The sequence below is a fragment of the Dendrobium catenatum genome, unplaced genomic scaffold, assembly GCF_001605985.2.
Source record: "Dendrobium catenatum unplaced genomic scaffold, ASM160598v2 fragScaff_scaffold_1076, whole genome shotgun sequence".
Taxonomy (NCBI): domain Eukaryota; kingdom Viridiplantae; phylum Streptophyta; class Magnoliopsida; order Asparagales; family Orchidaceae; genus Dendrobium; species Dendrobium catenatum.
The window spans coordinates 628,957-651,816 of record NW_021319538.1 but is presented as its reverse complement, the minus strand read 5'-3'; the positions used below and the strand labels follow the sequence as shown (position 1 = coordinate 651,816).

Genomic DNA, 22,860 nt, shown 5'->3' with positions numbered 1-22,860 from the left:
GATACAGCGGTCCCCTGCAAATGAATACTTGTGGATAACAATAGTGAGTACCTCGTAAACACAATGAACCACTGTGGACACAAGTACAAATGTCACCTATGATAATGGTGATTAAAATCTACGAGTACGTCGGGTATAAGGGCGACTCGATGTACGGAGAATACCTACTAGCAGAATGGAAGAGATGTTTGAACAAATTAGAACTAAAATTTCTGGTGTTCCAAAGTTTCTTCTTGGTTCTATTCATAAGAAGAAAATAACTCTTGTATCTGTACACTGGAAATAACAAGTCTACTACACTGGTGATCTTGGAAGGAATTCCTTTTCAAGGCATTGGCCATGAACTTCAAAGAAGACCTCCCCGATGAACGAGAAAGGGGAGTCAACATCAAGATGATGAGGGACGCCTCATGACATCCAGATAAAGCCGCCACCGGATCCGTAACACTCGTACCAGCGGACAGAAGGCGTGTATAAGCTCTCAAATGAAATGTTGTGTATTCAAATGGCAATTGCTTGCGCAATTATAATTATTTCAAAATACCCCTGCACGTGCATCATAATTTGTATATATATAGGTACACTAAAGGGGAATATACAATCCCAACCCGCATGGGCCCCAGTGAGCATATTGTGGGAACGCACGTGACGTCTAATGATGTTACGCGAGTCAATAAGTGAATTTAAGTTCAAACCCGATCCTTCTATACGGGTCAATAGGAGTCGATAAGGTTCGAACAATCAAATAAGTATAAAGTGGTGGCAACCAGTATATTTATTTTAATACATTCATATTAGGTCTTTAAGGCCTATAACAACATAAATTCACTAATAAAGGCACAAAGCCTACGAAACCCGATCCCCTATTGGCAAGTTGATAGGTTTGACAAGGTTCAAGCTTTAAATGAAAATAACCCCTCACACTCCGATGATGATCGTGTTGAATAAAAAATCTTAAACCGGAGGGGTCCATTCCAAAAACTTTCAAATGCCTTCCAAGCTCTACCCAAATACCCATAAAAATACAAAAAATCCAGAAATCTAAAAATTGTTTAAAATTGAAATTAATCCATTAACACTTAAGACAAAAATCTATCCACCCTCCGTAACAGTTTATTGAGGTAGACAATTCTGAAAATTACTTTAGCTCACAAAGAGCAAATGCCTAGTCGAAAATATTACTATGATCCATTATCAAACAATCTCCTGCCATTAAGGACGTGGCACGTGTCCTCTAATCAGCGATTTTGCCGCCAAATAGCACCGCCGGATAAACGGTTGACCCGGGGCCCTCTAAACCGAATGATTTTGCCGCAAAATGGTACCACAGATACTGGTTATGGCCAGAGACAATACGCTCCTTAGTGACATCAAATCCTTGAGACATGAATAAATAGGATATGATTGATAGGGAACAAAATCCTCTGTTAGCTGAGGTGGATTCAAATTTGTCACCTTAGACAAACATTCAACCCAGGTCTATAAGATACCCTTGGATGAAGCAACCCATGGCTACCGACAAGGATCCTTCTGTTAGGTTGGGTCGACTATCTCCTCTGATTAAGTAGACCAGGGACCACGATGGCCCGGGACGACGGAACCATGTGATCTTGATCGGGTCTATCATCTATTCCCCCACCATCCGTTTTAACTGCAGGATGATGAAAATTTCTATTTTAAATACAAAACCTTCAAATTTCCAAACATTAAAACCCAATTCCCAAATACCTAAACCCATGCTGCTACTATATACCTGATACTATGTATTTACGGATACTACGTATCTGATTGACGAGTAGCCTTAATCGAAAGTTCTCTCTCATTATTGGCAGGGGTAATTAACTATAGGGGCTTGCGCCTACAGGAAACTAGAACTCAGATCATAAAGTCCTCAATAAATGAGGGCGAAATCTCTGGGTAGTGTCTTATCTACAAACTCATCTGCCTTCCAAAATTTATCCCGGAACTTATTCCGTTAAAACTCCCTCGCTGAAGAAAAAGCACGAGCGGGCGGAGGACGTGGCCGAATTTTTAAAGCCCACACGCCGCAACCTATGCTCCATAACTCTCTCTCTCTCTCATAGTTTTTAAAGAATGACATGTTAACTTCATTCCTCTGTAATTCGCACAATCTTGTTCATCACCTATACTCTCAAAAATAGAAATCAACCCTCATTCTCCACTCATATAGCAACTTTTTAGTCTTCAAAATAATATTAAAAAGTTTATTAAGCCATAAAATTCCTTCGTATCCTAAGCATTTCCACGCCTCTAGTAAAATATCATCAGGTCCAACAGTTTTTCCACAATTCATTTTTTTAAAGCCTCTTTAACTTATGTTTTACTAATACGTCGATAAAAGCAAAAATCTTTATTTTAATTTAGGATGCTAAGGTCACCAAAGTCAATCGCATTCTCACAATTTTCATTGAAAATTTTGGTAAAATATCTCATCAACCTTATTTTAATATACTATTTCTAATAAAAATACTTTTTAATCTTCATCCTTAATGCACTTCACATGAACTAAATCCTTACTACGCCTATCTCTTTTATAGCAAACTTATATATATATATATATATAGTCTTCCTTAGTATCTAATTTATTATATAAATCATTAAAAGATAAAATATTTGCATTGCATATTGTTTTCTTAAACTATTTACAAACCTCTTTATATCTTTCCTAATTATCAAAACTTTTACAATTAAACCAATTTTTATAACAAATCTTCATATTTTTTAATTTTTCTTGCACATTTTGATTCCACCAATAACTATTTTTACTATTATTAACTTTTCTCTTTGATATACCAAGCGCATCTTTTACAACATTCTTAATATCTTTACCTACTTTTTCATATATAACATTAGCTTCCTTATGCACAGACAAAATCTTAAGATTAGAATCTTAATTTCAAAAATATTTTTGTTAATATTCTTTAAATGCCCCCATCGAATCCTACAAAGGTTTACTTTATTTTTTAATTCTCCCATTTCATTTTAAAGTTAAAAATTAATAAGTAATGTTGGGTATATAAGCTTCGACTCAAAAGAACTTTACAATCTAAACGATCTATTTTTCTTATAAGAAAATAATCAATCTGAGTTTTACTATATCCATTCTTATAAGTAATAAGATGCTAGAATAACAATGTGGGCACAATTTTCAACGTTCGAAACATAGCTGTCAATGGCACAAAATAGCACGTGCCATGGCGCACGGCGCGGCGCACCTACGGCCCCATGTTCATGGCGAAGCGCATGTGTTTAAAATAGCGCGCGCTATTTGCGCCACATGTGAGCCATGGTTCGAAATTAAATATACAACAATAATGACAACAACATCAAGTCTTTATCCCACTACATGGAGCCAACTACATGAATCATTTTTCTCCATTGTGTTCTGTAAAGAATCAAATTCTCATTTAAATTTAAAAAAGAAAGGTCATTTATAATATTTTCTAACCAAGTCTTTTTAGGTTCACCTCAACCTTTTTTAGCATAAGTCAAATCTAATACATCTACATTCCTAATCAGGTCATCAGAAGGCCACCATTTTATGTTACCAAACCATCTAAGGCGATTCTCGATAATCTTATCTTCAATTGGATCTACTCCAATCTTTTCACGTATATGCATATTTCGTATCATGTCTCTAAGAGTAAAATCATTCATCCACCTGAGCATCCTCATCTCTACAACACTTAACTTAATATTACGCTTCTCTTTTAATGGCCAACATTTTGCACCGTAAAGCATAGCAAGTATCAGCACCATCTTATAAAATTTTTCCTTAAGTTTGAGGGGGACTTTTTTATCACACAATAAGCCTGATGCATTCCTCCTTTTAACCATCTAACTTGAATTATGCTAATAATATCCCTATCTATTTCACCATCACTCGGAACAATAGACCCAAGATATCTAAAATGTATACTCTTATTAACGACTAGATCGCCCAAAGTCACAAATCCTCCACTAGATCTATTACTATTAAAATTACACTTCATATATTTAGTTTAAGATCAACTCAAATGAAAACCTTTAGACTCTAAGATTGACCTTCATAATTCAAATTTATCTTCAACTCTCCCTAGTCTTATCAACAAGAAGAATATCATCAGCAAAAAGCATACGCTAGAGGACAACATTCTTAATATTACTATTTTTTCCCACATAACACTAGCTTTCTGATGCACAGATAAAATCTTAAAATCTGAAATCTAACTTTAAAAAATATTTTGTTAGTGTTCTTTAAATGTCCCCAATCTAATTCTAGAACAATATTTATTTTATTTTTACATTCTACCTTTTCATCTTAAAGTCTTAAACTAATAAGCGATATTATGTACATAAATTTTCACTCGAAGTAACTTTACAATCTAAATGATTTATTTTTCTTATAAGAAAATAACCAATCTGAATTTTACTATACCCAATCTTATAAGTGATGAGATGCTCATCTTTTTTTTTAAATGAGTTAGTAGTAATTACAAAATCATAAGCTATAGCAAAATCTAATATGATCTTATCACCTTCATTAGTTGCTCTAAACCATAATCACCATGAATGCTTTAAAATCATCTATATTGCTACCAACATGTTTATTAAATCTCCTCCAATAAAAACTTTTTATTCAAGAGGCATCATTTGTATTAATTCTTCTAAGTCATTCTAAAATTTTAATTTTGAACATATCTCTAAACCTAATTAAGCATCGTTATTTCTAACATTAATAATCATAGTATCAACAACAATCTTTACATATATAATTATATTTCTGATTCTATTAATTTTTATAATATTATCATGCAAATTCTTATCTATAATTACACCTACATCATTTCTAGTATGGCACTTACTAAAATATTTAGTTTAAAATCCTAAACAATCAATCTCCTTAGCCTTTTCTTCAACTCATTTAGTTTCATGAACACATAGAATGTTTGTCTTCCTATAAATTATAATATCTATTAATTCCATTAATTTACCTGTAAGTGAACATATATTCCAAAATCCTATCAAAATTTCAGTTTCATGGACTAGCATCTTTGCAACATCCGTTCATAATGTGGGAACCCTTGCCTATTTAACACTGCACCCAGGCGCCAATGCAGCGGCCCTTGCACACTTCTCATTGTATTCAGGTCATACAACGTGTTGAAAGGTTGAAACAGCTATTATACATTCTAGAAAATTAAGACAATGTCAATATTCATAAGTTGATCCATACAAATTTGTAAATTATGGATGATAATGAGCAAATGACATGATGTTTCATGGTTAACACGATGAATGATTTTTTTTTTTTTTTTTACAGCCATAGAATAATGTTGGTGCAAAGAAAATAGTGCCAATCTTAAAACACAAATTTTAGTTCAAAACATCAATGAATTATCAATATCCAAAGAGAACGAATTAAAAAAATATACAATAGATTGTTGATATGGCCATAGAAATGGCTTGCAACAAGATTTAGCATGTTGGATATTGAACCAGCCATAAGCAAGACAAGTACAGTTACTAACCTCACGCCAGTTCAAACAGTCAATCACTTTTAAATTAAATTTTTTAGATTTACCCCTTCTTTCTTTCTTCTCCCGAAATGCACGCCACATGACCATTGGTTCCCAGCTCAATCCAAAAGATAAATCAAGCACATCACGGACAATCACTGGCTCGCCTTTAGCCCAATGCCTCTGGAAATGTTGCAGCTCTCCTTCTTCAATAGATATAGCACTTGGACAGTATAAAAGGTTATCATCACAGCCTTCTCTAGAAGCTGCCTTTCTCAATGCACCACTGTCAGAATCAATCTTTCCTGACACACAGAAACATGCACAAGCTCCAGAGTTTTCATGTGATTCTGTAAATTCACTGTTTTCCAGTCCAACAATGTTATTAGCTTTCTCTTCTAGCTCAAAAAGCATATCTTCCGAAAAAACATGCTTGAGCTGCAAAAGAGAACTACCACAACCACCCAATACTTCAGGTGGGCAAGGAATACTACCATCAGCATTAGCTCTCCATTGCAATAGTGCATTCAGAAGAACTTCAGGGATATTAGTATTTATTCCACATTGTCCACTGTGCCCAGGCAAACAGCCATCGCGAAGCCCTCGACAGCAAGACAAGCATAGGTTGTAAGTGCAACTAGAACAGCTTCTATGGAAATCTGCAATTGATGTGCTGCATAACTTGCTGCCAAAACGCAAGTGCTGTTAAGTTTATTAAGTGTTTAAAACAAAAATGAATAGAAAATAAACTGTAGCAGAAAGAAAACAAACCAATATACACATGAATCTTTTTCACAAGGAGTTTTTTGTAACTTTAGTCCAGCCAATGCAATACCTAGTTATAAAAAAATTATGGTAGAGAACTGGGCCTAAGAGGAATGACGACTCAGGAAGGAAATAAATTATGGCCTAGGTATATATCAATACCTTGTATCCGAGCCTCAACTTCCTTTTCCAATTGCTGTTCTTTTCGTAGTTCTTTGAACCATGGAAGCAACAGACGTAATACATATAAATAGTTTTGTTTTTTGTCCTCCTCTTGAATGGCTTTTTTAGGCGGCTGAGATTTTAGAAACTCAACTAAAATAATGGTTTGAAAGAAAAACAAAGACGAAAGGAGGGGAATAAAAACTTCACCTCAGAAATTCCTCTCATGCGTAAACATGATTTGCAATTGCAATTGAACCGGCAAACTGGGCATTTAATAGCAAAATCATCAGGAGTTAACTGTGGATACCTACACACCACCAACCAATAAAAACATCGGCATGATTAGACTGAAAACAATGAATACAATCTAAACTATAATTCGTAACATACTATAATCAATAGATAAAGAATAAAATAAATAAATAAATTATTCATACATTTTAAGGCAATAAGCTAATGCTGAAGAAAAGAAAAATATGTAACGTAACTTCAACATGGAAATTTCAAGGATTGTTTGACTCACTAACATAACAAAATTTTGTCCTGTTATTCAAACAACGCAATTTTTTGGTCCGTTAAAATTTCCCAATTACAAAATAAAAGATGATTGGTAACATTCTAGATTCTTAAATCTATTTTGCTCACATTTAATGACATCGAGATTTAGTTCTTTGCAATGAAGCATGAAAAGAGAGACGCACAAGCGCAGGGACATGGACACATGCACAACATAGACATGTCGATATGGCATAATTGCAAAAAGTAGGCATTTTTATACTTTATAAACTATTAATATGAAATATATAATTTCTATTATTCTCTACTATAGACATCAGGTGTTGATACATAAGATCATGTACATGTATTTTACAAAAGAAATTTTATATAGTAAACGGGCAATAAATATTATTAATAATAAAAGAAATGCATTATCAAATAATAAATCTAAAGACATATTTTTGCTTACCATTTTTTCCCCACTTCCTTTCACTCAAACTTGTAGCATCTTGAATTAAGCGTCTCATATGACATTTTTAAAAGATGTAAATAATAATTTTTAATTATTTTAACACATGAAATGCCTGTTTTGCTAAGTAAAACTTGAGTGCAAAGCTTCGTTTCTGCATTGGATCCAATAAATCAATATTTATTTGCACATGCCTTTTTTTAATTCTTAGTCGTTAGATGCGTCAAGACGACTTCATCGCTGAGGTGGAGAGAGGTGAGAAGTGAGATAGCTTGAACACCTTGGCAGAAACATAAAACAGGTTCGACAACAAAGCAGAAACACGAGATGGCTTAGACAAAGAGGATCCACAAGATAACTTAAACTAAAAGAAGCGATACATATCACATAAATTTAGAGCTTCTAAAGACATATGAGTATTAATTCCTTCTCATTGCATGGTTGGATTTTGAGTTCTATTAATTTATTCACATGAATATTTGGTTTTGAGTCCCATCATCTCATGTCGTCTTTGGAAAGTATTGGAAACCAATTCCACACTTTAAAAAAAAACTTTGACATGATTTTTGAAGTAGCAGACATGTGTCTAGGTGTGTTGACGCAGAGTCCATGTCTAACATGAACACAAATGTCATTTGAAAATATCATTGCTTCTTAGGTCTTTTGCATTATGTTGTTCTTTGGATAACCTACTCCATCTCTCTTTTCACATGCACCTAACTAATGGCAAGCATTACCTTATCCCTTCTTTTGTGCACCAAGTAGTAACAATCACAAAGACCAATCATTGTTCTTTCTGAGGTGTCCAAACTAAAGGTGGATTTTTTGTGTTAATTTTTGTAAATTGTTAGGCATTATAGTAGCTAATGTTTTACAGCATTCCAAATCTTATTAGTGTCATTGAAACTTCACAATAATTTGAAGATCTGACAACCATCACTATTTAATATGTTTTGCAATATTTTCATCATTTTTTCATGAGGAATGTTTGACATATATTAAATCATTGAGTTTTCAACTTTCATAGGTTCACCGCTCACAAAATCAATACACCTTTTTTCTACATTCCTAGCAAGCTCTAGATGAATGAATCAAGTTCTTAGTAAACCATGGGTGTATAGTGTATTGTACTCTAAAGATAACATTGAACTGAAAAATCATAATATACATAACAGTGACATTTTCAAATTCCATAATATAAAACCAATAATACCATTTGACTAATGAAATTGGAAACGTACAGACAATGACATCTTATAACACTGGCATCAAAATAACATTGGGTCAAATAGCCCCTCAATTTGATGTAATGATTTAATAGAAAATGATGTATGAGGTGATCAATAAAATAACAGAGATAGATAGAATAAACTGCATAATTCAAATAAGTATTACCAATGGAGAGGAAATTAAAACCCCAACTTTATATTTACATGAAGCAATCAAATCATTAATGACCATAATTTCAGTGTCTAATAATCTAACAGATAAACCAGTCAAAAGACCTAATATTCAAGAACACATGTACAATAGAGAAAAGGAGATCAGAGACAAACACGCACCATCTCTTAATACACGGATAGCAATACCGTTTTCTTTGGCAAGCCATGCATCGCACCACCGCTCCCTTGTCATTCCTTTGGCATTGATGGCACATTAGCGCATCTTCACCAGTCAGTAACTTTCTCTTGGTACCCTATAGCCATAGAAAGCAAATAAAACGCTAAACATTACGTAAGAAAAAAAATATATAAAAAATAACAAGAAACGGGCCAGCTTGAAAAGCTCATCACTTGATTCTTCTTCTCATAATCATAAAATATGGGAGCTTTCCTCTTCAGATTCTTTACAGATGATGACATCCCAGCTTCAATTTTGCTTTTATCACAATGCTGTCAAAATCCAACATTTTCTAATGAGAGAAAACTAAAGAAAAGTTTTAAACCCGTAAGAGATTGCAAAAGAAAATTTGCAAGAGAACAAATGACCCCTTGAAAAATAAGAAAAAGTAGAAAATAAGCAGGAATCGACAAAAGAAAATTTGCAAGAGAACAAATGACCCCTTGAAAAATAAGAAAAGTAGAAAATAAGCAGGAATTGACTAAACCGAATAGCTCATCATCTGGTCCTGCTTCTCCTCAAACTCTAAGTCAGCCTTCCTTTTCCACTTCCCTACTGGGGCCACAATCGCAATCCCACCATCCGATTCTTCTTCTTAGAACAGACATCAATACCCACAAGAGATTGCAAAAGAAAATTTGCAGAGAGAACAAATGCCCCCTTGAAAAACAAGGAAAAAAAAAAAAGCAGGAACTGACGAAACTGAAGATCTCATCACCTGATCCTGCTTCTCCTCAAACTCTAAGCTACCCTTCCTCTTCAGCTTCCCTACTAAGGCCACCATCCGATTCTTATTCTTCTCCTCCTTTGAACTGACATCAAAATCTATCATTGTACGATAAGAAGGGAAGCAGGAAGAGAAATTCCCATTGTATGACCAAATAAATAACTCACCGCCTCTGCTGCAGCAAACTCGCATTGATATTCATCTTCAGTGCACTGCCATGAAAAAACAAAGCAAAAGAATTCTTACATTTCTAAATCATCACAAGATAGAGGGCCTTAATCATCGCCTCAAAAGAACATTATAAACCCTACCTTTGTGTCGCTCAACCCATCCCCATGTCCTAAACCTTCTATTTTGCTACCAGAACCATTCCTCTCCTCAGGCTGCCGCTTCCTCTTTCCCAATGCGTCGCAACAGTAAAAAAATTTGATAAGTTGAATCAAGGAAAGTTAGAAAATAAATAGCAGTTATGAGCGTCATCTAAACCTTCCCGTTGCCGCTGGAAGTAAAACTACTATCCTCAGTGTTCTTCTTTCCCAACTCAGAGTCATTACTAGCCCTAAAAACTGACAAACTGTGCGGCGAAAACCGTCGGGAGACCAACGAAACGGGCCACGTTACCGAGTTCGGTACGAGCCCGTACATTTTAGGGACGGGAGTATTTTTTTTGCACAGAATAATAAATTCTTTGCTTGGTTGGTATCGTGGCTCAGTATAATTTCGTACTGCGATTCAATACCGTTATATATGGTCGATCTCTATATGACGTACTGCATCTGATCTCTACACATAATAATTTCGTCACTTCCAAAGTCTAACATTTTTTAAAGCCTAACAGTAACCCTAACTGCCCCCACTCTTCCCTTTTTTAACTTTGTTCTTTCTCAAGGGGTTTTGATTTTGACTTCTAAAACAATTTTTTGCAAAATCTATAGAAATTGGAGGACTTTTAATTCAAAGATGAAGCCGAAAACTGTGATCGATGCGTAATCGTGAAGTGGTACATTTGTTGAGCTAAATAAATAAATGAGTTTAATGTACACGAAATAAAAGTATAAAAAATAAAATTTAATTTAAAAATTGTTTTCTCCATATCATTTATGTTGTAGTATTTTAATTACAAAATTTTTTTTCATAAATTTTAAGCAATCATAAAAATTCTTAAGAAATTTACATTTTGGTACAGTTGACGCTTGTTCTTAATTAATTATTTTTTATTTTATGTACTTTTATTTCGTGTACATTAAACTCATTATTTATTTAGCTCAACAAATACTTGCATGCCACTTCACGATTACACCACCGATTGGCAACCCTTTTCAGCTCCGTCTCTGAATTAAAAGTCCTCTCATTTCTATCAATTTTGCGCGGCCAAAAACTGTTTTTGAAGCAAATACCAAAGCCACATCAGAAAGAACAAAGTTAAAAGAGGGAGGTGTTGGCAGTTAGGATTAAGGTTAGGCTTTCAACAATGTCGGACCCTGGAAGTGGAGGAAGTGAGGTTTTGTCTGAGTTTTTTAGGACTAGTAATGACTCTGAGTTAGGGAAGAAGAAGACTGAGGATAGTAGCTTTGTTTCCAACGGCAACGGGAAGGTTGAGGTGACGCTCATACCTGCGATTTTTTTCTAACTTGCCTATCCTTGACATCCTTAGATGTTTTTCTATCTAATTTCTCAAATTTAACTTATCAATTTTGTTTACTGTTGCGATGCATTGGAAAAATGGGAACTGCAGCCTGAGGAAGGGAATGGTTCCGGTAGCAAAATGGAAGATTTAAGACATGGGGATGGGTTGAGCGACACAAAGGTGGGGTTTTTAATGTTCTTTTGACGGGATGATTATTTTCTTTCAAGGCACTTCTATATTGTGGTGATTTAATAATATACGTTCTTTTGCTTGTTTTTTCATGGCAGTGCGCTGAAGATGAATATCAAGGCGAGGTTGCTGCACCGGCATAGTCGGTGAGTTATTTATTTTGTCATACAATGGGAATAACTCTTCCCGCTTCCCTTCTTATCAGACAATGATGGATTTTGATGTCAGTTCAAAGAAGAAGAAGAATCGGATGGTGGGATTGAGATTGTGGCCTCATTAATGAAGCGGAAGAGGATGGCTGGCGTAGAGTTGAGGAGAAGCTGGATCAGATGACGAATTCTTCAGTTTTGTCAATTCCTGCTTATTTTCGATTTTCTTTTCTTGTTTTTCAAGGGGTTATTTGTTCTGTTTCAAATATTCTTTTGCAATCTCTTATGGGTATTGATGTCAGTTCAAAGAAGAAGAATCGGATGGTGGGATTGAGATTGAGGCCCCAGTAGCGAAGCGGAAGAGGAAGGCTAGCTTAGAGTTTGAGGAGAAGCATGATCAGATGACGAGCTCTTCAGTTTAGTCAATTCCTGCTTATTTTCTATTTTTGTTTTCTTACTTTTGTCATTTGTTCTCTTTTGCAATCTGTTATGGGCATAGAACTTTTTCTTTCGTTTTCTCTCATTAGAAAATGTTGGATTTTGACAGCATCGTGATGAAGTCAATGTTGGAACTGGGATTGCATCATCTGTAAAGAATCAGAAGAGGAAAGCTCCCATAAATTCTGATTATGAGAAGAATCAGGTGACGAACTCTTCAAGCTGCCCATTTTCTTGTTATTTCCTGATTTTTTTTCCTTATATAATGTTTAGTGTTTAATTTACCTTTTGTGGCTATAGGGTACCAAGACAAAGTTACTGAGTGGTGAAGATGCGCTAATGTGCCATCAATGCCAAAAGAATGACAAGGGAGCTGTGGTGCGATGCATGGCTTGCCAAAGAAAACGGTATTGTTATCCGTGTATGAAGAGATGGTGCGTGTTTATCTCTTATCTTCTTTTCTCTATTGTACATGTGTGCTTGAATATTAGGTCTTTTGATTGGTTTATCAGTTAAATTATTATTCATTGAAATTCTGGTCATTAATGATTTGATTGCTTCATTTAAATATAAAGTTGGGGTTTTAATTTACTCACCATTCATAATACTTGCTGGAATTATGCAATTTATTCTATCTATCTCAATTCTTTAGTGATCACCTCACACATCATTTTCTACTTAATCATTACATTAAATTGAGGAGCTATTTAGCTCAATGTTATTTTTATGCCAATGTTATAAGAAGTCATTGCTTGTGAATTTCCAATTTTATTAGTCAAACAGCATTCTTGGTTTGTATTATCATATTTGAAGATTTCACTGTTGTGTGTATGATTATTATTAAGTTCAATGTTATCTTTAGAGTACAATACACCCATGATTGGATAAACTATCAATCATAGAATGATTTCATGGTGCAATATAAGTGCATCTATTTTGTTTTCTTGTAATAGAATGCTGTGAGAAGTGTAGAGAGACAAGGAGAGAATAGGAGAGAAAGAGTTCTATACAATTTTCTCCCATTTTTTAGAGTGGATTTCTTGGTGTGGTCTGCTCCATAGTTTTTTTCCCAATTTTGGATTTTTCCATATTAAATCACGATGTTCTTCTCTGCTATTTTCTTTTTCTTGTTTGTTTTGTTCTTGGTTTACTTCCCAATAGAACTATTGTGAAGTTTCAAAGCCGCTAAGAAGATTTGGAATGATGCCAAACATTAGCCACTATAATGCCTAACAATTTGAAAAAATTCACAAAAAAAAAAATTGGCCTTTAGTTTGGACATCACATAAAGAATAATGATTAGTCTTGTGATTGTTAGAATTTGGTGCACATAAGAAGGAATAAGGTAATGTCAGCCACTAATATGATTTATGTGAAAATATAGATGGAGTAGGTGCAGTGGCAGAGCCAGAAAGTATATTTAGGGGGGGCCTAAATTAATTTTATTTAAAATTTTCTTTCAACTTTTTACATACAGGCTTGGGACCGATATAATCAGTTTTAAAAATGATAAAACTTTGATAGTGAATAAATTTTTTTTTTCCTTCACAAAATGACTTCCATACATCAAATCACTTGATTTATGCTAGAACGGGTTCAATATATTAACTAAATACGTGATATTAAAAATCTCATTGCACAAAAAAAATATAAAATCTATTTAAGATCGAATCAATATAGGATTAAGCTAATATCAACCAAGAAAAAAATGTGAATGAATAGGAAATTAAATTGGGAGTGATTTGAATGGACGATCAATATTGAATCGCTTGATCGTGGATCATTTATTGGGCATTTAAATGGCTTAGTTATTTCAAAATTTGGCTATCTTGAGCTCGTTGGATTCGTCTCGTCTAGCCGCTCAATTCGACTATAAGCATGTTATGTTTGAAAACTATTTGGTAATCCAAATTATGATTTAAACCTTCTAAATATGCTTCGGGTCTTTGATCTGGAGTCATTTGGTTTCGGATTGAGTCGAATTTGGTGCCGTTGGGTTCGTATTTTTGATACGTTCAATTTGACTATAAGTTTGCTGAAATCGGAGTTAAGATGGTCTCCGATTTAATTTCTGAAGTTTTCAACTTAGCCTTTATCTCTAAATTCCCTCTCTCTATATATATTTTTCATTTTTTTAGGGGGGGGCACGTGCCCCCCCTTTCCTCCGCCTTTGAGTAGGTGATGCAAATGAATGACATAATACAAAACACCTAGGAAGCATGGATACTTCCATGTTCGTGTCAAATATGCGTCGGGCACAAACATAACTTCGGCTTTACCAGACACATGTTTGACACTTTGCAAATTGCTTCTAAATTTTTTTTTTTTTGTGGAATTGAACTCCAACACTTTCCTGACTCGCCAGAAGACAGGGACTCAAAACCGAAGGTTCATGTGAATGAATTAATAGAACTCAAAATCAAACCGTGTAATGAGAAAGAGTTAATACTTATATACCCCATAAGAGGTTTTAGCCGTCTGTGATACATGTCGCTCCTTTTAGTTGAAGTTGTCTCGTAAGCTCCTCTTCGTCTAAGCCATTTCGCATCTCCACCCCGGCGTTGAAGCCGTTCCATATGTTTTCTTAGGTGTTGAAGCTATCTTGCATCTCACCTCTCCGCCTTGTTGTTGAAGTCTTCCCGACGCATCTAATGACTAAGAATTAAAAAAAGCAAGTTCAAATAAATATTGATGCATAGGATCCAAAGCAGCAATTGAGCTTTTCACTCAAGGCTTACTTACCAAAACATGCATTTCATGTATTAAAATAATTAGAAAAATACTACTTACATCTTCTAAAAATGAAGCTTAATTCAAGATGCTACAAATTTAAGTGAAAGGAAATGGGAAAAAAAATGAAAATCTTAAATATCTTTAGATTTATAGTGTGATAAAGCATTTTTTTATTATTAATAATGTTTTGTTTATCTTTTACTATATAAAATTTCTGTGTAAAAAACATGTATGTGATGTTATCTTTCAGCCTATGGTTTTTATAATAGAGAATGATAGAAATTATATATTTCATATTAATAATTTATACAATGTAAAAATGTCTTCATAGCATGTCGTGTTCTACGTTTTGCAACTATGCAACATCATTATGTGTCTTGTCCATGTCTGTATCTGTATCCATATTCCTGTGTTTGTGTTTTTTGCTTCATGGAGAAGCACTAAATCTTAGGCTCCAGCATATCTTAATAAGATGATGTGACATCTAGATGTTACCAAAATAATATATAACAATCATATTTTATTTTGTTGCTGGGAGACTTTAACTGACAAAAAATAGCCCTTTTGGAGTAGCAGGACAAAATATTGTGATGTTACTGAATCAAACAGCCCTTGAAATTTTCATGCTGAAGTTACGTTAGTCATTTTACTTTTCTTCAGCATTAGCTTATTGCCTTAAAATGTATGAATAGTTTATTTATTTTTTTTATTATTTATCTATTGATTATAGTATGTTACGAATTATAGTTTAGATTGTATTCATTGTTTTCTGTCTAATCATGCCGATATGTTTATTGGTTGCTGATGTGTAGGTATCCACAGTTAACTCCTGACGTATTAAATGCCCAGTTTGCCGGTTCAATTGCAATTGCAAATCATGCTTACGCATGAGAGGAATTTCTGAGGTGAAGTTTTTTTTTTCCTCCTTTCGTCTTTGTTTTTCTTTCAAACCATTATTTTAGTTGAGTTTCTAAAAGCCTAACTATCAATCTCGGCCTCCTAAAAGAGCCATTCAAGAGGAGGACAAAAAACAAAATATTTATATGTATTACGTCTGTTGCTTCCATGGTTCAAAGAACTACGCAAAGAACAACAATTGGAAAAGGAACTTGAGGCTCAGATAAAAGGTATTGATATACTAGACCATAATTTAGCTGCTTCCTGAGTCTTCATTCCTCTGACTCACTGTTCTCTCCCATAATTTTCTTATGACTAGGCATTGCATTGACTGAACTACTGAAGTAAAGTTACAAGAAGCTCCTTGTGCAAATGATGAACGAGTATATTGGTTTGTTTTCTTTCTGCTACAGTTAATTTGCTATTCATTTGTATTTTAAACACTTAAGAAACTTAACATGCACTTGTGTTTTTGGCAGCAATTACTGCAGCTCATCAATTGCAGATTTCCATAGAAACTGTTCTAGTTGCGCCTATGACCTATGTTTGTCTTGCTGTCGAGGGCTTCGTGAAGGCAGTTTGCCTGGGCACAGTAGCCAATGTGGAGTAAATACTGATATCCCTGAAGATCTTCTAAATGCACATTGCAATGGAGAGCAACTGCTGATGGTAGTATTTCTTGTCCACCTGAAGTATTGGGTGGTTGTGGTAGTTCTCTTTTGCAGCTCAAGCATATTCTTTCAGAAGATTTTTGAGTTAGAAGAGAAGGCTAATGGAATTGTTGGACTCAAAAGCAGTGAACTTACAGAATCACATGAAAACTCTGGAGTTTGCCCCTGTTTCTGTGTTTCAGGAAAGATTGATTCTCACAGTGGCTCATTGAGAAAAGCAGCTTCTAGAGAAGGCTGCGAAGATAACCTTTTATTCTGTCCAAGTGCTAGATGTATTCCAGGGGGAGAACTGGAACATTTCCAGAAGCATTGGGCTAAAGGTGAGCCAGTGATTGTCCGCGATGTGCTTGATTTATCTTCTGGATTAAGCTGGGAACCAATGGTCATGTGGTGTGCATTGCGAGAGAAGAAAGTGAGAAAGGTTAAACTGAAAATTTTGAAGTAAAGGCGATTGACTGTTTGGACTGGTGTGAGGTTAGTTACTGTACCATTCTTGCTTATGGATTGGTCTATATCTATCATGCTAAATCTTGTTGCAAGACATATTTCTATGGCCATGTCAACAATCTATTGTATTTTTCTATTCATTCTCTTAGGATACTGATAAAGTGATAATTGATTGGTATTTTAAACTTCAAATTTTTTGTTTGTGTTGTAAGATTAGCACCATTTTCTTTGCATAAACATGATTCTATGGCTCTGTAAAAAGGTTTTCATAAATCATGCTGACCAGAAAACATAATGCCATTTCGTCATTATCATCCATAATTTACAAATTCGCATGGTTCAACCTAGGTGGTTGTTTCATATATATTTCATCTTGAAGTTCATCATGTAAAAATACATTTGATACATCTAATTGAAGAATAGAGTGATAGACCATTAACGATGAAGATCAAGTGTGAGGAGAATGCAAATTATTGACATTTTAGCTACCGGACTAAATGTTTCGGTGTAGTTCACATCAAATTCTTGAGAACAACCCTAGGCCACTAAACGAGCCTTGTATCTATCAATTTGTCCATTAGTTTGTAGCTTGGTTTTGAACGTCCACTTGCAGCCAAGAATTGGCTTGTCAGTTGGCAGTGGAACAAGCAACCCAGTACCTTATTTTTGAAGGCCAATATATTCTTCTGACATTGCACTTCTCCACTACTTGTGTTTTGTTGCCTAAGAATAGGATGTAGGAGTGGATAAAGGAGTGGAAACAACAGACAGATCGAAGATCTATTTAGGCTGCGGGATTTCAGATTTGAATCTAGTTTGTATATGATGAATTTGAGTTTGTGTAGGCTGTATGTGGGATGATTTTTGGAGTTTATACCATAGATTTGAGTTGAAGAATTTTGTGAGGAAGATCGATTTTCTGGAGCAACAGGCAATATATTGAGTGCAGGAGTTATGACGTCTAATGGGGCAGTAGTTTTAGGGATGACAGTAGGTATTGTGGAAGCTGGAACTAAGAAGAGAGGATAATAGTTTGTGTCTGATGAAGTGGCAACAGTTTGTTTTGATGAATCTTGAAATGGGAAATGGTGTTCATGAAAAACATGTGTGGATTTGATTGGTTTTAATGTTGAGACATCGATAACCTTTATGCAAACTAGAGTAACCCAAGAATACACATTCTTGAGAACGAGGCGAGAGTTTATTTGGAGTTTGTGATTGAAGCCAAGGAAAGCATAAGCGCCTGAAAGTTCGCAAATGATTCTAGGTAGGGGAATGACCAAACAACTTATGATAAGGAACTTGAAGTGATATGGCTTTTGAAGGTAAACGGTTCATTAAGTAGTTAGCGCCTTAGCCCATAAATGAATAGGAAGGTTAGCAGCATGTAGAAGTGTTATAGTAAGATCAAGAAGATGGCATTGTTTGCGTTCGGCGGTCAGTTTTGTTCAGGAGTATATGGGCAGCTGATTTGATGAGTGGTGTCGTTGTTTGATTGATACAAATGAAAGGAATTGCTTATGAACTCCCCACCATCATCTAATCGGAAAGTTTGAATGTGGCTATTGAATTTGTTTTTGATGAGATTACAAAAGTTTTAAAACTTTATGAACGTTTCTTGTTTAGAATTCATGAGGTAAAGCCAAGAAAATTTTGTAAAGTCATCGATGAATATTACATATTGCTTATAGCCATTGAATGATGATTAAGGAGCCGGACCTCATACGTCTGAATGAACAAGCTCAAATGGCATGGTACATGAAGAAGTACTGGTAGTAAAGGGGATTTTGTGGCTTTTGGCCACGTTACAAGATATACAAATGTATGATAGAGGTGAAACACTGTAATTCCAGAATGTATTTGACTAGAGAGGTAATGAGGCGAGAATGAGGGTGTCCAAGGCGTGCCACAATGAGGTGGATATACTTGTGGCTCTAAAGCAGTTGCCTTATTTCTAGGAGATATTTGTATTTGGTACAAACCTCTATGCTTGTGACCATGTAGAAGCTATTGATTGTCCTGAAGATCCTTAATAAAGAAACCATGAGCGTCAAAGCAGATGTAAACATTATTATATGATGTTAATTTGGAAATAGACAAAAGGTTGTGAGACAATGACGGAACATCCAAAAGATTGTAGAGATAGAGCTTACAAGCTGAGTCCGATAAGGGTAGGATGCCTTGTCGAGTTTTCTGAAAGGGTCACGTGCTCCCATTTGCAATGAAAACAGAATCAAGACCATTGTATGGAACTAGTTGTTGAAGATTACAAGCATCCAAAGTCAGATGTGACGACGCTACGGAATCCAGAACCCACTCGGCTGTAGTGTTGGGTTGTTGATGAGCAAGAAGAGCTCTTAGATTCCACGAAGACGAAGGAGCGTATTGAAGGTTACATTGATGCCAACAATTTAATGTTGAATGGCCAATTTTCTCAAAGATTTGACATGTGGGTCTATTGATCACTGATGTTATACCTTGATTCTGAGAATTAAAATTAGATGGCGGACGAGAGTTTGAGCCTCGACCTCGTAATTGATTGGATCATCCACGATCTGAGTTGTTGCGGTTTGAAAGAAGAGCTACGGTGTTCGGTTGCTATTGAGTGTCTTTAAGTTGCTCGTGTTAGAGATTTATCTCCTCACTATATAGCCGTTTTGAATGGATTATAGATTATTGGAAGACCATTTAAAATATATAATATGATGTCTTCAGCGTCAATAGTTGATTTGGCTGCAGTAATGTTGCCCACGATCATTTTGATCTGAGTGAGATATTGTTGCATTGTGTGATATTTCATTTGAATTTGATGAAGTTCGTTCTTGAGTTGAATAACTCGAGATCTATAAGTAGGTTGTAATCATCTTTTAAGTGTAATCCATACCTCATGAGCCGTGGCAAGAATGAGAATATATGGAAGCACTGATGAGGAGAATGTAGACAACAAAGAAGATATGAGATTGCTATCAATGAGCTTCCATAGATTGCATTCAATTGTTGAAGTTTCAGGAGGACATACAAAGAGACCAGTGAGATGGCTGGTAAAGTCATTTGCCGAAAAATGTTGATACAATTGAAGACGCAAAATAATATAGTTCTCATTAGTGAGTTGGGTGGGAACAAGATTCTTGAGATTTTATACGTGGAATTTGAGAGGAGCTGGTACATTAAATTCGACTAAGGAAGCTGAGAGGTTTGAATTCCCTGGAGGAGATGCTGCAGATTCTTGTTCGGCCATTGACGGATCCCGAAGGTGTTGAGCGATGAAGCTCTCATACCATGAGAGAACTAGTTTCCTAGTATATGAACTTAGAGATGTAGGAGTACAAGAAAGAGACACAGGAGGTAGGTGAATAACTTCTTCCTTCTTTCTTACTTAGATCTTGATACAGGGATGTATTTATAGACAAAAGAAGAAGTACATTAGCTATCTAGAAGAGAGGAAGACATGTTCTGTTATGTACGGCAATGCCACATCAGCAGTTAATTACAGAGAGCGTGTTCTAAGATTGCTGACGTGGGCATGTCTTCTAACACTTTTGCTTGTTTTTTCATGGCAGTGCACTGAAGATGAATATCAAGGTGAGTTTGCTGCACCAGCAAAGGCGGTGAGTTTTTTATTTGGTCATACAATGGGAATAAATCTTCCCGCTTCCCTTCTTATCAAAAAATGATAGATTTTGATGTCAGATCAAAGAAGAAGAAGAAGAAGAAGAAGAAGAAGATGGTGGGATTGAGATTGTGGCCTCAGTAGGGAAGCAGAAGAGGAAGGGTAGCTTAGAGTTTAAGGAGAAGCAGGATCAGGTGATGAGTTCTTCAATTTAGTCAATTCCTACTATTTTTTTCTTGTTTTTCAAGGGGGCATTTGTTCTCTCTGCAAATTTTATTTTGCAATCTCTTGTAGGTATTGATTTCAGTTCTAAGAAGAAGAATCGGATGGTCGGATTGAGAGATTGCTAGGGATGTAGAAAGGGTGTATTGATTTTGTGAACATAAAATTCTTGGTGTCTATTATAAATATTGCACCATCTCTTTTTATCTTATTGTGTGCTGGATCTTTGTACAAAATTAAGACGATAAACTTTATATTTCTCCACTGTTGCAAATATTCTAAGACGCAACAGTTATATTTATATTTTGTTATTTTCTACACTCTTATTTTATGTATCATAATTTTTTTATTTATTTAACTCAACAATTATTTACAGCAGAGCTCGTTCATTATTTTCAATCTATCTAAAAATTAATAGCCCTTACTGGCTCTACTTGTCTTTTTATGGCAGTATGATGAAGATGAGCTCTTCAGTTTAATTTATGTGGGATAATCTATGGATCGAGGAAGCTGAAGAGGTGAGAGAGAATCACAAAGGAGATAGGGGTGGATCAAAAAGTCCTACTAAATTTCATTTAATTAATATTTTCTTAGCTTCTAACAAATTAATATAAAATTAAACAAATATTCATATTAATCTCATCTCAAAATATATTGAATAGTGTAGAAATCTATATTGATCAAAATTGAATTGGAATTTCATGAATGCATAATGTTGGCCATTTATTTTGAATTATTTAAAAATCTTGAACAAATTAATTCTATGGGATTTGTATACATAAGACATAATTTTTATATATTATGTATCTAACCCCTAAATTTTAATATTTACTTATAGAAAATTTAAGTATATCATTTACATCAACAAATATATACAAGAAAATGTGTATTTCACTTTTAAAAGTCAAATTTGAAAGTTTTCGGGAAGTTTATAATTATCAATTAATTGATCTTTTTCAGGATGCTAATTTATGTAAGGGTCATGCATAGAATTAGCTTAACTACACAAGTTAGCCTAATAACATTATGATTAACATCTATATCATTAATTACTCATTAATTAATTAATTAATTGGTTCCTAAATAAACTTATATAATATGAATATAAATATCTAAATTTAATATCATAATCATAATTAATTATCAATTATTATGAATAATTAATATCTTAATAAATTAGTTGGACCTTATTAACTTGATGAAGCACTAATTAATCCATAAAGTATTGAAGGATAGCTTGCAATTAGGTGGATTACTTTTCTCATATTTTCATTATCCAATTATAATAAATAAATTTTTAGATAGAGAAGGAATTTCTCCTCATTGCTTTCTCTCTTTCTTTATATGGTCTCCTTTGATCTTCTACAATGAGCTCCCCAAATCTTTGTGCTGCTATTTGATAGTTGAAGGCACATCAAAGTATGTGGGTGAATTGAATGTGCAATGAATGAATTGGAATTCTTTTTAAATTTTCTTAATTTAAAATTCTCACAAATTATATGATAATAGATGTAATTATTATGACAAGTAATAATTTAATTACATATATGAGTTCAAGTGTAGAAAATATGTGCACAATATTTGTTAATTAATAGCAAGAGTATTCAAAAATGTTTAATCATAATAGAGATCATTATTCTATATTTATAATTAATTATCTTGTCGCTTGTTGGAACACATGAAGCACTAAAGAGAGTTTTATACATACTAAAAATATGATTTGTGATGCCTATAGAGAAAGAAAATATGAAGGGAAACAATTATTTTCCTTAATTTTGTATTACAAATTTTATACAATATTTATAGATACAAATTAGTGAAGGAAAAGGAAATGTCTAATGAATGTCAATTTAATGCATAGACTAAATGAAAGAAAACCAAAAGGAAAGTAAATTAATGATCATAATGAATGTCAATTTAATGCATATACTAAACGAAAGGAAATAAAAAGGAAAGTGAATTAAAGCCTGTAATGAATGTCAATTTAATACAAAGACCAAATGAAAAGAAACCGAAAATAATGAAATAATTGATGAAAAGAAACCGAAAATAATGAAATAATTGATTTCTCCAATATGCATCCTCAAGATGGAGTCACACGAGATTACACCAAT

The 22,860-nt window shown here is 34.3% G+C and overlaps 3 protein-coding genes across 10 annotated transcripts in view; 2 read left to right on the top strand and 1 right to left on the bottom strand.

Moving 5' to 3' along the window:
• The window catches only part of LOC110094529 (lysine-specific demethylase JMJ25-like), a 28,687-nt gene extending 18,210 nt beyond the window's left edge, over positions 1-10,477 (bottom strand). For all 3 annotated transcript variants that reach the window (XM_020819780.2, XM_028698376.1, XM_028698377.1), the window contains exons 1-9: positions 10,250-10,477; positions 10,075-10,158; positions 9,931-9,975; positions 9,210-9,308; positions 8,979-9,112; positions 6,657-6,756; positions 6,447-6,579; positions 6,291-6,354; positions 5,532-6,204 (exon numbers count right to left, since the gene is read on the bottom strand). In XM_020819780.2, coding sequence (XP_020675439.1) covers positions 5,532-6,204; positions 6,291-6,354; positions 6,447-6,579; positions 6,657-6,756; positions 8,979-9,112; positions 9,210-9,308; positions 9,931-9,975; positions 10,075-10,158; positions 10,250-10,408 — 1,491 coding nt within the window. In that variant the 5' untranslated portion in view covers positions 10,409-10,477. The remainder of the gene's footprint in view (positions 1-5,531; positions 6,205-6,290; positions 6,355-6,446; positions 6,580-6,656; positions 6,757-8,978; positions 9,113-9,209; positions 9,309-9,930; positions 9,976-10,074; positions 10,159-10,249) is intronic.
• A 592-nt stretch (positions 10,478-11,069) lies between these two features.
• Positions 11,070-12,144, top strand: LOC110094548. 4 transcript variants are annotated; one of them, XR_003701977.1, is made up of 5 exons: positions 11,070-11,363; positions 11,499-11,570; positions 11,678-11,704; positions 11,785-11,923; positions 12,031-12,144. XR_003701977.1 is itself a non-coding variant. In XM_028698384.1 (4 exons), the coding sequence occupies exons 1-4, from the start codon at positions 11,235-11,237 to the stop codon at positions 11,857-11,859; spliced, it is 303 nt and encodes a 100-aa protein (XP_028554217.1). In that variant the 5' UTR covers positions 11,070-11,234; the 3' UTR covers positions 11,860-12,138. The 4 variants fall into 4 exon arrangements, 2 of the variants coding, with proteins under 2 accessions (XP_028554217.1, XP_028554218.1); XR_003701978.1 differs by having other exon boundaries at positions 11,678-11,725; positions 11,808-11,923; XM_028698384.1 differs by having other exon boundaries at positions 11,785-12,138.
• A 148-nt stretch (positions 12,145-12,292) lies between these two features.
• On the top strand, positions 12,293-21,287 carry LOC114578369 (lysine-specific demethylase JMJ25-like). Of its 3 annotated transcripts, XR_003701976.1 has the most exons (7): positions 12,293-12,371; positions 12,467-12,600; positions 15,712-15,804; positions 15,906-16,026; positions 16,116-16,187; positions 16,276-16,941; positions 20,475-20,541. XR_003701976.1 is itself a non-coding variant. In XM_028698373.1 (3 exons), exons 1-2 carry the CDS (start codon positions 16,169-16,171, stop codon positions 16,910-16,912), a joined length of 648 nt encoding a protein of 215 aa, XP_028554206.1. In that variant the 5' UTR covers positions 16,152-16,168; the 3' UTR covers positions 16,913-16,941; positions 21,198-21,287. The 3 variants fall into 3 exon arrangements, 2 of the variants coding, with proteins under 2 accessions (XP_028554206.1, XP_028554204.1); XM_028698373.1 differs by lacking the exons at positions 12,293-12,371; positions 12,467-12,600; positions 15,712-15,804; positions 15,906-16,026; positions 20,475-20,541 and adding an exon at positions 21,198-21,287 and having other exon boundaries at positions 16,152-16,179; XM_028698371.1 differs by lacking the exons at positions 12,293-12,371; positions 12,467-12,600; positions 15,712-15,804; positions 15,906-16,026 and having other exon boundaries at positions 16,152-16,179.
• The last annotated feature ends 1,573 nt before the right edge of the window (positions 21,288-22,860 follow it).

Coding starts and splice junctions, on each gene's coding strand:
- LOC110094548 (XM_028698384.1), top strand. CDS start 11,235: ATGTCGGACCCTGGAAGTGGAGGAAGTGAGGTTTTGTCTGAGTTTTTT. Junction 11,364..11,498: donor ACGGCAACGGGAAGGTTGAG/GTGACGCTCATA, acceptor TGGGAACTGCAG/CCTGAGGAAGGGAATGGTTC. Junction 11,571..11,677: donor ATGGGTTGAGCGACACAAAG/GTGGGGTTTTTA, acceptor TTTTCATGGCAG/TGCGCTGAAGATGAATATCA.